We start from the raw sequence: 15,122 nt of genomic DNA on the forward strand, positions 1-15,122 counted from the left end.
CATGCCTTTGCAATCCCCCCAAATGAGCGACACACCTTACCACAAGTTGCACATGTTCTGTTGTGAACAATAGCCATATCACAATTTTACCATGGGTCGATTCCTGTGAGTTCTCTGATGGCTGACCAGGCCTACACATCAACTCAAGCACCTCCTTCCACACAAAAAGCAACACTCCTTCATTTTTCCATACATACACACATATCTACATACATATACACACCTTCCCTCTGATTTTCGCTGTTTCTAAATAATTCCTTTATCACTACGGCTCCCAACTACCAAGCAGCATAAACATTTAACTATGCAAACTCATTTCAATTTGATGGGGAGATAACTCTAATATAAGTTTATCAACCTCCCACTTACTGACCTATCGTCTTTTCATTCTAATCGCTTCCCCTCTATTTACTTCTAGTTGATTGCATCCCCCTCTCTCTCTATTTCTCTTCCTTTCTTTCAATCCTTCCCTCTCCTCTTTGTTTCTACTCTGCCTGCATCTCTCTCTCTCTATCTACTCGTGTTTTAATCCCTCCATCTTCAATATTATTTCTACTTTGCCTACATCTCTTTGTCTCTCTCTCTCTCTCTCTCTTTATTTATTTATTTATCTTTCCCTTCCTTAATCCTTTCCTCTTAGTTATATCTTCTACGTTGCCTCCGTCTCTGCCCGCACTTCTTTTTAATCCTTCCCTCTTCTTTATTACTTATACTCTGCCTACATCTCTTTTCACTCTCTCTTTCTTCTCTGTTACATTTACTCTACCTATTACTCTCCACTCGCACTCTGTCTCTGACACTTTCAATCACACAGTCGCTGACGTTTTCACTCACTCACTCAGCTTCTGTTTTTTACTCTCTCACTTTTTTACTCACCTTGTCTCTCACTCATTCTGTCTCTCCCTCTCTTACTCACTTTGTCTCTTGTTCTCTTTGTCTCACTCACTCTCTCGCTCACTGTTCTCATTCACTTTGTCTCGTTCTCTGTGTCTCACTCACTCTGCCTTTCACTCTTTTACTTTGCCTCTTACTTCACTCACTCTGCCTCTCACTCCCTAATTCTCTCACTCACTCCCTAATTCTCCCACACGCACTCACTCTACCTCTTCCTCCCTCATTTATTCATTGTCTCTCACTATTTCCTATCAACTCACCCCCTCTCTTTACAATCACCATACACTCGTCCTCCCCTTCTCTCGTTCTTTTCCTTTATGTAATTCCTTGTCAAGCTCCAAACAGCAGTTACTACTGAACGGCCGCCAAGCGGCACAACAACTAAACCAAACATGGCTGAGGTCTTGACGAACAGCGGGGCGGCGAGCAAAGACGCGATGTCGGCCGCAAAATTACCAACCACTACATCCAGTCCGGCAACAGATTTAACAAAAACAGCTTCATTGACGATAAAGAACGGCGTACAACCGAAAATTGTCATCATCGGAGCCGGCATTGCAGGAATTTCTGCCGCTGAATACCTCATTAAGAACGGATTTACCGATATTACAATCTTGGAAGCTTCTAACCGAACCGGCGGTCGAATATGGACCATCTCTGGTAAGCTAGTGCCTTTTTTTTTTTTACATCTTCCCCGGCCCTTCTTTCTCTTTAACAGGTTCGCTTACCTTACGTTCCGAACACTTAATGAGGAAACCTTGCTACATTGTCGCTTCAGCTGTTAGAAATAGCATCCAACTCTCCCTCAAATTATTGTCTTGAACGAGGAACGGTTCTCACTAGATAATGCAGTCATACATGACCCTTAGAAAATGTGATGGTTACGACTGAGAATGCCTTTCGTTATAAGCCTGTTTAATAAGGGCTAACCCGAGTCTAACCAACACGTTTATTGTTTAAACTATTACATATAGTGTGTGTGTGAGAGTGTGTATCCCTGGATATTTTCTCCAACTCCTTAGATATATATATATATATATATATATATATATATATATATATATATATATATATAGAACCCTCATTTTTTTTTGTATATGTGTGTGTATACAAACAGCCGAAAACGAGCTCCCAGACTTGGAAGCTTTCAACCGTATCGTAGTAGGTGTCTTCCCTTTTAGACAGACTTCTTCTCCCTGGCCCTTTCTGCTCAGTAACAGGTCTGTGATATTCAACATCTGTGTGTGTGTGTGGGGGGGGGGGTAAAAGATATATACATCTTTAAACGAAAATCTACCCCACTCTTATTCACACACACGACGAAAAAAGTAACTTAATATATATAGCATAATTAACAGTTTAAAATTTTAGATTTTTGCATTGTTGTTACTCTGAGTTTATTTTGAGGATTCTAAAATTGTATGTGACAAGTGAAGGAGAAAGCGACAGCAGTTGCATGTTGGAGAGAGGTTGATGTGGAAAAAAAAAAAAATAATCTTTTGTTTTTGTTTCACACTTTCATTTCTCCAACAATTGTAGCTTTGGGAACACACACGCACATATATTTACACATATACATATATACACACATGCACGCATACATGCACACATACATATACACACGCGCACGCATACACGCACTCGCATATACACATACATACATACACACACACATACATACACACAAACATACATACACACAAACATACATACACACACACATACATACACACAAACATATACATACATACACACAAACGTATACATGTATACACAAACATACATACATACACACACGCATATACATACATACATACATACGCATACAAACATGCATACACATCTATACACGCACGTATATAGGTGTGTGTTAATTAGGAATAAAGCGTTACCCTTGGCCCCCCCCCTTCTAGAATAAGATATTGCGAAGGTAAGAGTAACACGGGCAAAATATCTTATCACTCGCATCTTTATGCGAAACGTCTTCATATAAAAAGGGATTCGCTACGTGTGCATCCATTCCGCTAGAAATAATGAGATTCTCTTAATTTACAAATACCGTCTAAAAACAGCAAAAAAATGGACGCACTGACTAATATAATTTTAGATATATAATGACAGCTGGTCATCCCTAGAAAACAATATGCCCTTTTCTGTAGGGGCCGAATATATACAATACGTTAATATTAGTAAATGTAAACAAAACGCCCGAGTTCTCTTATATACACCTGCAGGTACGTGCCTACATAGATCGCAGCCGGGGTCTATATAAGATTTTTGTTTTTTTTTGTTTTGAGAGGTGGGGCTCACGCAAGGAAAAATTGTGGACCCATACAGTAGTGTATTAAAGGTCCGTGAAAAAAATGTTGATTTAGATGTGTTTGTTCCAAGAAGCTACAACCTTACCACAAGTGAGTGCGTGATAAACAAAATAGAATTTTTGAAAGTATCTGTAAAGCTACTCTTTAAATATTGAATGGCGATGGTTAGGGGGGGGGGGGTCCACCAGAATAGAGTAGTAATCAAAGAGGTCCATTGGTAAAGAAAAAATGGTTGAGAACCATTGCTCTCTACACTATTGTTCGACCTGCTAGTAATAAGTGAAATTTCCCTAAAATTATACTTTAAAAGCTACACTGGATAGCACCCCCTAAAAAGGCTGGTCACGTTTGGAACGCCTTTGAGCAAAGATTTTCTCGTTCAGCGTTGACCTTGGACTGTAAACAGCAGAATGGTACATTCGGGAACACATCGAAACTTTGTCCCACCTCGTTCTCTGTTTTTTTTTTACCCACCCGAGCCTGTTCTATAACAATCACATTTACGAAACACTTCCGTGGTTGTTCGACTGACTAGAAATATCAGCCAAATGCTCCTTGTCACAGCCCAAGGTTTTGAGAGAATAGTCATTTCTACATGCTCTTAAAAGGACGTGGTGGTCTTGGTTGGAATATTTTTAATCATTAGTCTTGCTCGATCAGGATTAACCTGTGTGACTGAACAACAACAACAACAACAATCCAGTAATTTGCTATCCCCGAATTCCTTCAGTTCAAATTGAGAGATAACTGGTGATGGATGTTGCTTCTTTGTTGGACTCCATCCCCTGTGTCTGTCTTTCTATGTATGTGTATTTAAGGTTATAAAAGATATGTATTTAAACGGATTCCCATGCAGAATATGGTTGACTGAATTCAACTTTTGTCAGTCTGTGCACATAGCATACACATACACACATTCCATTTCTCGGAGTATAGAATTTTAGCTCAAAGAGCTGTGTAGTGTTTCATGAAACATTAAAATTATTTTGAAATTTTGTTTATTCGCCATTTAAACAAATAATGCTCACGGCGATTTGTTTTATATTTTTACTATAAAAGGACTGTCACAGTTCAGTTCCCCGTTTTGACACTTGCCTCGTTTTATTCAGGCTCAAGTTAATAATGACATTTAAAAGAAAACATGCGTGTCTTTTTAAATCTTAAGTTCCTCTGCATAGAATTCAAGCTGGTCACCAACATAGTGACACAGTGGTCACTATGTTGGTGAAAAAAAGTGGGGGTAGTCTTGTGACTACCCTTACTTTTTTTTTCTTTTTTCGACAGCAGTCCCAGAGTTTTGTGAATATCTGGGTGTACGTTTATGTGGGCGTATATGTGTGGATATACTCATATAATGGATGTATGTGTGTTTACATGTGTATGCAGTTTATTTTTTGCGTGTGTTTGAGAGAGTCTATGCTATTATATGCATACGTTAATTCCACGTAACTCAGAGAGGATCTTTGTGTTACAAATCAATTAGGTTTAGAGGATTGGAACTAGTTTGGTTTTTGTCACTGGAAAACCCTAGCATTTCAGATATTTTTATAAGCAAATGCTATCATCATGCACCATGTTCGCCATAGACATTCTCGCTTTGTTTTCCCCCCATAATTTTCGACGAGACAGACATATTAGCTGGGCAGCTGACCTCTTCACTATGATTTTTGTTTTGTTCTGTTTCTTTCGAATGACCGGCAGAACAATCCTTCCTCCAGATAGAATTATAAATAGATAGCTTTAGCAATGTCATGTTTCATGGGAAGATATGTAGATGATATATCTTGCATAATAAATAGTGTGGCAAAGTCGATATTTTCTATGACAATATAGGGGTTTGGAGGTATTCTTACCTCTTGTTGATCAGATATTTATTTAGTAGTAATTTGGTGTTCCTGATTAGCGATGAAATATCCAAGGTGGGATGTGATGTAGCTATGACAGACAGGTCCAGGAGAGGCTGTTCTTTGTCACTCTTTACTCACAGCACCGACGTATGCAAGCAACATTCTTTATTAAATTCCCAGGTACTTGTAGCATCCATTCATTCACCACTGGAAATGACAGATAGATAAGCTGTTGATAAATGCATTTCCTCGTCTGGTCAACAATATTTCCCAGATTGATTTACTATCGTATGAATAGTTACCGTTGGCACCAGCTCTGTCTTTCGAATACCTGAACAGAGCTCCTGGTTATCTTTGTAGCCCTGGGTTTTTTTTGTTTTTCCCAATAGGACTTACTAACGAGGATTTGACATTTAGGTCGAACCATAGACATGTTGTCACCCTGGAATATTCCCGTTGATAACCTAATTGCCTCTAGTGGTTGGTTCAGTTGTTAGTATTGTTTATATCTATGTTTCTCTCTCTCTCTCTCTTGTATATATATATATATATATATATATATATATATTTATAAACAATATATGAGTATATGCATATATATGTACATGTATGTATATACGTTCATCTACATGTACATATAGATACATAACTGGGTACATGACGTGGCAAAAGAACAAGGACAAAATGGTGAACAAGGTGCAACAAACAAGCAGGCCACATAGAAACATCCCCTTCATCAGCTGCCACCATTAAAACTCCGGCGTTTCGAAGAATTAAGGCAGTACGCATCGTTAAAATGGTTCTTCCCACGAACACAAATTAAATTGTTTTCGTGGAGGGTAGTGGCGGACGGAAAACAAGACAGGAAAACAAAACGGTGAAATAAACAAACAAAAAGGCTGTACAGCCAGACGTGAAGTGTGTATGTCTTGAACGCTGTGAAGCACGGACAGGAGGGGCAAAGAAGTACGTGCGAGTTTGGTGATTCCAAGAACGAAAAGAAATAGCAGCCGGACACATATATATATATATGTATATTAATTAATAATGATACACGCGTACATACAGCCATTAATTTTGGCTAAATGTCGACTGGCTCTCCATTGACAGCTGTTCAATCAGGTGATAAAATTTACCTGTAGATTACATTTTTTCTTTGATTTGTTTCTGTTAACTGTGTGTGTGCATACATATAAACACAAAATCTCTCGCATATATGATATATATATGTGAGTGTGTGTGTGTATATACGTGCGCGCGCGTGTAAAAGTTCTTAAGCTGTAGTTCTTCGTTTAATTTCCTTATCAGAAAGAATATCTTTGTTCTTTCTTCGATATTGAAAGTGAGGGAACAATCTTCTTTTAAAGAGTGCGTGTGTGTGTATATTATAGCTGAATTGTTTGAGGGACGGAAGTTGAGTTATATATCTATGTATATGTAAAGTATGTTAAATGTGGCGGTTATGATTGTCTCTTAGGAAAAAAGCACTTTAATACTAAGTGTCTAATGTTCTAGTGGTATATATATATATATATATATATATAATATAGTCCAAAACTGTTGAGACTGGACATTGTCTTTTCCACTGTCCCATTTCGAGGGCTACAAACTAACACAGTCACAGACAAATCTTATGACCAGTATATGTGAACTTTTTTTTTTCCATTGTTTTGAGAGAGATGACCATATAATGTGCACAGATGCTCGCTGATATATGCGTATATATTTCTTCTATGCATATAAGTACCCAAATACTAGTGAGTATGACTTTGTTCAGTTACAGTCGTACCCCTACTAGGGACCAGTTTCTTGGAATCGATTCCTGTATAGTAAATAAAGCCATTTAATGAAAATAGTTATTGTTGATTTTAAAAAATGAGGTTGAATGGAGGGAAAACCCAATTTAATCTATCTACATAACATTATAAATACACAACAAAAACTTATAAAATTTATCTCATGGGGAATGAAAAAGGTAAGGAATTAGTTGGGTTTCTCCTTTCATGTTTGTTTTTCCTAAAAATTTCAATTTTTTTCCTTCCTAACTCCATACCTTTTCCTTTCCTCGTGAGATAAGTGGAAACTATTCCAAAACTCCGTCGAAATTTATTATTATTATAAGGATTTCGTCAGTGGAAAGTTTTGCGGGTGTTAAAAATGCAATAGTGGCTTATATTGCTCTATTTTTTCCTTACTCTGTTTTTATTATTATTTTTTTTCTATGTGGAGCGACACAATTCTTAATTTATAAACTGGGTCGATTGGGCGGGCACCATCGTATGGTGAAGGGGAAACGGAGAAAGTGAGAGAGAAGAAAAGCAGGGGTCTATTATTTTTTGGTTTCCGCCCTGTCGACCAAGTTTTTTCTTTTTTCTCTCGTTATGTGTATGTGTGTATATATTACGTCTGTCTCGGGAATAGATTTGAAACTAATGCCAGAATATTTAATGTGTTGCAACAAATGAAATGCGTTAATGAAGCGTTTTCGTGTCTTTAAATTATACATACATATATATATATATGAAGGTGTGTGTGTGTGTTGACGGTGGTTGTCTAGCAAGGAGAAGCTAGAATAATGAGAAACTGTATTGTTGTTATTTTTAATTATCTGACTCAATATGTGCATAATAATAACGAAGATTATGATTAACTGTTGCAGAGAGTTGTTCTGCATCATGAATGAATCACCGTTTATTGAACAGGCAGGAGCGGTCGGCAGCCCTCCCAATTTTTATTGACATCATAGTCTGTTCTTGATGCATTACGTGCCTGTTACACCTGTGTGTGTGTGTGTGTGTGTGTGTGTTTGTGTTGTGTTCGAAAGTGTTTTAAAATTATTGTTTGTTGGTGTGTGTGCCATATAACTTAAAGGTGCACACATGTGTGGATATTGATTTTAAGCTATCAGATATGACCTGGGATCAAATGGTGACATATATATATATATCGGTCTTGCCATCTATTTAGTGTGTGTGGTAGTCTTTGCAAGCAAAAGTGCCCCCCACCCTCTCTTATTTCCTCATAACATTCAGAAAAATAGAAGTCTGTTCAGCAATTTGTTTATCTAATGCGCCTCATGTGTCTGTCTACACACACACGCAGAGGTTTGGTGATACAAATTTAATGGAATCAGTAATTCGGTTATAAAGCGATAGTTTGTGATTTACCGTTTAAAGTACCTTGTACGAAACTCTCGTTCCTTCAGTCACTTATATAAATAACTAGATAAGGTGTAAAACTATATTTATTTAGTTGCAGGTAGCACTGGTCGAGTAAACTTACCGACCAACAGACGTTCCATCCGTGATTGTCTAAACATAAATGCCTGTAGTGTTCTTATGTGATTCGGTGATTTGGCTGCTGTGTCTAGCAGTTCGAACGACAACATAGAGGCTGGGTTGTGTCTTTGTTGGTTCAGCCCTCGACTGATTAGGCATGACTACCTCCTACCGTGACCATCATGTTCGTTTCTCAGAAACAGTGTCACTAGGACACACTAGACCACTCAGTGTGATCGCCCCACCACCACATTATTATTATTATTATTCCACCGAGGTCGACTTTTCCTTTCATCCTTTCGAGTTCGATAAAATAAGTACCAGTTACGTACTGGGGATGGCAGTATAAATCGACTAGGCTTTCCCCTAAAATTTCTGGCCTTGTGCCTATAATAGAAAAGATTATTTTCTTAAGACGGTACTGTGCGATTTGAAGGACATGTGGCTTCTTCTTCTTGTAGGTCGAGCAACTACTTCAAGGCTCCCACGTTGGCTTGCTTCGTTGCTAGTGTCCAACCTAGATGTGTTTGTGTATGCATATATACAATATGTATATATATATATATATATACATAAGTATATTGTTATTGATAATGCACCTGTCTCACCGGTGTCTGTTTGTAATTAATCCCTTTGTCTGAGATCGATGTACTCATTCGTACATAATCTAAACTGCTGTTTGTATTTTTTTCTTCTTTCCTATATTCATAAACAAACTTCTTTTTTGTGTGATTTAAAAACCGAGTAATGTAGTTTAGTTTAGAAGCTATCATTTTCATACAGTAAAAATAGAGGTAACTGGTAAAAAAAAGAAAAAAAGCAACCTAAAAATATATAAAGCTGTGTCTTTAAACATGCAAGATGTGTTTGGTTGGTCTTATTTAGTATGAGTTGAGGCCAATATATATATATATACATATATATATACACAATGACATGAATAAACTGTGATGTATCTGTTGCGAAGGATGCTCTTGTCGCTTGTCCGCCATTTAGTTGTTTTCTCTGTCTCCCACTTGTTGACGTTCTTCGTCTAATGACGTAAGTTTTTATTCATTGTCTTCTCCCACCCCTCCCACTTTCCCTCCCCTCCACAACCTTTCATCTCTTTTTTTTAATTCACATCACCTAATTGACAGTTATTATACCCCCCCCACTCTTCTCTCCTTCTATAATACATACATACATACCTCCATGCATACGTACATACATATATACATACATGTGTGTGTATATTCTTTTGAAGTCATTGAATGGTCTCTTGTCGACGCCAGTACATATATCTACATACATACATACATAAACGTGGAAAGATTCTTTTCTTTATATTTCCTTTAATCTTATTTTACAATGTCTTCTGCTCTGTTGTTCTGCTATACATATCTGTAGTGGGGGATGCATGTGTGTATGTATCTGTATATATTTTTTTATCTTGCTTTAGTCATTGGACTATGATCATTCTGGAGCTCCGCTTTGGACGCCTTTTGTCGAACAAATCGATCCCCAGTATATATTTTTGAGTCTGCTACTATCATTGCTTTTGCCGAACCGCTACGTTACGGGGAGGTAAACAAACCAACGGTTGTCAAGCGCGCGTGCACACAAACACACACGCCTTTTTGTATATAAACGACGGGCTTCCACACAGTTTCCGTCTACTAGATTCACTCACAAACCACTGGTCGACCCGGGGCTATAATAGAAAAACACTGGCCCAAAGTGTTGCTCAGTGGGACTGAACCCGAAATCGCGTGGTTACAAAGCGAGCTTCTTTACCATGTAGCCATTCCTGCAAAACACACACACAAAATGGTTGTACTAAGGATTTCACTTTGTGTTTCGTGTTTCGATCCCCAACTGCGCGAAACTTTGGGTCCTCAGATTCACCAATACTTCGGGAATAGCATTTGGTCAACAGAAACTGTACGGAAGACTCGTGTGGTGCATGTGTAAGACTCGAGTTTATATTTATACCGGTCGAATAACCTATGTTTTTATGTTGTGCCCTACCGTTTTCCCGTACTAAAAAGAAAGCAGTTCGATAAATAGATATCGATAAAATAGTTACCACACTGAAATATGTACTAGGCTCCAAATGATTGATTAAAACTCAGAAAGGCTGTGCTGCAACATGGTCGTGGTTCCAACGACTGGAACCACTAAAAGAATATTAAAAAAACGTGTCTAATCTAATACATTTTTGGAATGTTTTCTTCGAATTTGCTCACAAATCTGCCAATGTGTTAAAAGATCTTAATTTTAATGTTACTTCTTACACAGGAAATGCTTCTAAACTTAATTCTTATTGTGTTTCACCGTTTGCTGCGTGCTAAGAAGTTTGCTGGCTTTGGGTTCGATCCCACTGAGTGGCACCGTGGGCAAGTGTATTTCACTATGTATAGCCCTAGACCGACCAGATCCTTGCGAGCGGATCTGGTAGACTGCAACCGGTGGTTATTTGTTTACGTTCTTGTAATACAGCGGTTCCGCTAAAGTGATTGATAGAATAAATATCAGACTTTAAATAATTCGTTCGACTAAACTATATAAAGTGCCTCGGCATGGCCGCAGTCAAATGATTGATGAAACTGACAAAAAGGAGGCGTGTGTGTCTAGAAATGGAGAACTGATAAATTTATTGCTATTGTTTTTAGTGAAAGAAACGTCTGTTTGTATAAGTGCGCCTACGCGCACTTTTGCTATACGTCACCAGAAGCGAAAAAAAAATGTGGGTTAAAATTTCTTTATTTCTATAGTCTTGTAATCTTTCATGCTTTATCAAAATAATGCCAGAAACAAAAGATTTCCAACATGAATTCACAATGGAAGGGTTTGTCTCTTAATATCCTCTCGTCTGATAAATCTTTGTTGGGGTAACAATTCTCTATTGAAAGATTTGACTTCAGTGAAACTGTTTCGCTCCAGTGCTTTTTCTTTAGTCTTTTGCAGTAAATATTTTGGAGCCACTTTATCGTACAGTCTCACCTTTACCCTAAACCTGACCCTGATCAGGTCATTTAATAGTGTAGACTTCGGATACTGTGGTAGGCTGCACTCTAAAGTAGCACCATTTTTTTTTTTTCTGTTGTTTCTTTGTGAAGACTTCGTTTCGAAGGTAATGTATTCCTACAAAATCTCAGCGATAGTCATCGATAATTTTGTGTATTGCTCTACGTTTCAGATCCATTACGTAAAAGTTTATTGCTTACGATATTATTGAAGTCTTGCTACAATGTTCTTCCATAGTTAAAGACCATTTCTGTCCAAGAGAGTCCAAAATCTCACACACGTAGGTATCACAAGTGTCCATCAGCAAATCCCAAATGTTGCCCCTGTGACCAACTTGTTTGTTGTAGGGTTTGAAACATTTTACGTTATTGTACATGGTTGTTAAACACATGTACATACACGCATGCATATGCATATAGACATATTGTTTTTATGATATATACACGCATACATATATTCTTTATCCATTTTCTGTCTGTAATATTAACAAGCATAGCAAGCATACTTTAGCGATTTGAAATGAAAGGCAAAATTGACTCCGGTAGAATTTGAACTCGGAGCATAGAAAGTCAGGTCGATTACTCGCAAAGCAATCTATCCCACGCTCTAACCACTCTGCCAATTACTCCACCCGTGTGTGTGTGTGTGTGTCTTTATCGCTTAACACTGCCGTTTATCCAACCAGTATTCAAGAAGCTAGTAAAGCGTCTCTCTGTTGGGCCAGACGCTCTCTGCTTGCTTGGCTTGTTTATTTTACGTCAACCGTTCTTGTATATCAGATTACTAGTCGTTTACATGTAAGTACAGGCATACGTACGTTAAATAGCATTGGCACAAGGCCAGTCTTTGTGGGACGATGTGTAAAGACAGGAGTATCTTACTGGCATTTGGTTTCTTCATGCCGTTCATGGGGCTGCGTGTGTGAAGAAATGCTTTGTCGCGTCTGGCGGGATTTTTTTTCCTTAAATAGAATTCATATCATGCATTTTGTGAACTATAGCGTCGTTAGTTTATAGGCTTCCAAAAACGAACTTTTCATTGACTCACTACATTTCTGATGGTGGAGAGGGTGACAGAGCAGAGTCTGCACTTTTCAGGCGGAATTATATATTGCATGGTACTTACATTCGACGCACCGCTTTATTGGTTTTTCTTGCCGACACACACATTTCTATGACGGAATTCTGCTAAGTCTCCGTTAACCACATTTCATTCAAAATGCATTAGTCAGTCCGACACTTTGGTAGAAGATACTTGCCTAAGGTGCCGTACCCAAGTGGGATTGAAACCAGAAGCATGTGGTTTGAAAGTGAACTTGTCTCTGAGAACAGAGCCTTAAACAGGTGACACACTAAATATAATGAAGATATCTATTGAAGTCCGACGCGTTCCCGTTTATACAAATTCACTCGTTTTGCACGTTGAATAACATTTACTTCTGTAGTGGAGGCGCAATGGCCTAGTGGTTAGGGCAGTGGACTCGCGGTCATAGAATCGCGATTTCGATTCCCAGTCCGGGCGTTGAGTGTTTATTGAGCGAAAACACCAAAAGCCCCACGAGGCTCCGGCAGGGGATGCTGGCGAACCCTGCTGTACTCTTTCACCACAACTTTCTCTCACTCTTACTTCCTGTTTCTGTTGTACCTGTAATTCAAAAGGGTCAAGCCTTGTCACACTCTGTGTCACGCTGAATATCCCCGAGAACTACGTTAAGGGTACACGTGTCTGTGGAGTGCTCAGCCACTTGCACGTTAATTTCACGAGCAGGCTGTTCCGTTGATCTGATCAACTGGAACCCTCGTCGTTGTAAGCGACGGAGTTCCAACAACAACTTCTGTATTGGTAATGTGCATACACACATACACACACTTTCTCTCGCTCTAATACTGATGTTTGGCATCTGTCTTCCCGTAAATCTATGGTCTGCATTACACTTGACTGCTTCACGGCACCTATTTTAGAAGCAAATTAGTAAAGACGCTTCCCCAATGAAGTCTGCATTGTTTTACAAGCGTGACTGTGTGATTAAGAAGCTCCCTTTGCAACCACTTGGTTTCTAGTTCAAACCCGCACGATCTTCACTAGGGTGTTAGGGTTAGTGTTTAGGTTTACGGTTAGGGACGGAATTCCCTAACCCTAAAACTAACCCTGAAACCCTAACCCCCTAGTGAAGATCGTGCGGGTGTTAATCTGAAAAATTACCGTGTCTTCAACTATCGACTCAAGCTTTGAGTGAATTTCGTCGGCGAAAACTGAGAGAAGCCCGTCGTGTGTGTGTGTGTGTGTGTGCGTGTCTGTCTGTCTGTCTTTGTGCTGGTTTGTTTACGTCCCCGTAAATTAGCGATTCAGCAAAAGCGACCGATACTACCTCCCCACCCAAGCCGGTGCCCCCAGCATGGCCGATGTCCAATGATAAAGATAAAAGATGGGGGACTTATCTTCACAGAACCGGGATAGTTTATTCAGGTTTCTAACTTCTAATCTTGCAAAGGGATTTATGTTTTGGCCTCTCGCCCATTTTCGATGATAAAATAACAAATAAGTTTCAAAAATAGTCTACTGTGCCCCCGGTTTGTTCTGAAGTAATCAGTGCCCCACCCCTCTTTTGTATCGTGGTTTTCGTTTTGTTTGTTTTTTCTTTTTGTATCCTATTTTTATCGTCTGCTACCTTCTTCACTGACTGGGAAGATTCGGTGTAAAAAAACCTGCTCCAGTTCACAGCTGTTTGTTGTTGTTTCTGCTGGATAACGGCTTTTTCGTGTCTTCTCATCTCCGTCGTCGTCGCTGCCACCCTTTTCTTTTTCCTTTTTCTTCGTCGTTGTCGTCTTCTTCGTCTTCTTTTTCTTCTTCGTCTTCTTTTTCTTCTTCGTCTTCTTTTTCTTCTTCGTCTTCTTCTTCTTCGTCGTCGTCGTCGTCGTCGTCGTCTTTTTCTTTTTTTCACCTTCGCTTCCTCTTAAATACTTCCCACGATCTCGTACTAATCGCCCTCTATTTTTTTTCGTTAATTTTACATTTTATGCAAATTATTTCCTTATCTTCCTTCCTGTTCACCTCTACCTACTTTCCCCTTCTGTCCTTCTTCACCGTTCTACAAATTCGACACTAACGCTGCTTTTCTACTATCTCTTCGCGTATCTTGCGTTGCTCAACCCCAAACCACCCCTCACCCAGTTTTTGCGGATATTGAGGCTTTGTTTATTTATTTTGCGTGTGTGAGTTTAGCTCTGTCTATTAACGATCTTGAAGCAGGACATGAAACTATAATGAAACAATTTTCTGTATTAAAATAGGAAAATCTGTGTTTTCCGGTGCCTTGCCTTGTTTTAGGACTGGTCAATGGACCAACTGCAGCCATGTGGTTTCGGGTTTGGTCTCACTGTGCGGAGCGCCCCCGGACCGACGAACCCTTTTGTGAATTTGGTAGATGGAAACTGAAAGAAGCCCGTCGTAAGCGTGTGTCTTTGTGTTCCCCCATCCTTCACTTGATAACCGATATCGGGGTAATTTTTCAGATTAACACCCGCACGGTTTTCACTAGGGTGTTTGGGTTACGGCTTTAGGGTCAGGGTTGGAGTTAAGATTAGGGTTTTAGGGTTAGGTAATCGTGCGGGTGTTGGTCTGAAAAATTACCGGTATCGGTTTGTTTACATCCCCGTGAGTTGGCAGTTCGGACAAAGACGCCAGTAGAACAAATGCCGCATGGCCGCAGTCCAGTGACGGAAATAAGTGAAAGAGTAACATGGTGTAAAAACATAAGCTGTTTTTTTTTTTTC

General features: G+C 39.1%; 1 protein-coding gene across 1 annotated transcript in view; it reads left to right on the forward strand.

The window, feature by feature from the left end:
- Positions 1 to 1,182: 1,182 nt before the first annotated feature.
- Positions 1,183 to 15,122, forward strand: part of LOC106875038 (spermine oxidase) — a 37,644-nt gene continuing 23,704 nt past the window's right edge. Inside the window, exon 1 of the mRNA XM_014922994.3 lies at positions 1,183 to 1,554. Within this exon, the coding sequence (XP_014778480.1) occupies positions 1,287 to 1,554 (268 nt within the window). The 5' untranslated portion in view covers positions 1,183 to 1,286. The remainder of the gene's footprint in view (positions 1,555 to 15,122) is intronic.

The sequence above is a fragment of the Octopus bimaculoides genome, chromosome 14 (assembly GCF_046866305.1).
Source record: "Octopus bimaculoides isolate indiv1 chromosome 14, ASM4686630v1, whole genome shotgun sequence".
Classification (NCBI taxonomy): Eukaryota; Metazoa; Mollusca; class Cephalopoda; order Octopoda; family Octopodidae; genus Octopus; species Octopus bimaculoides.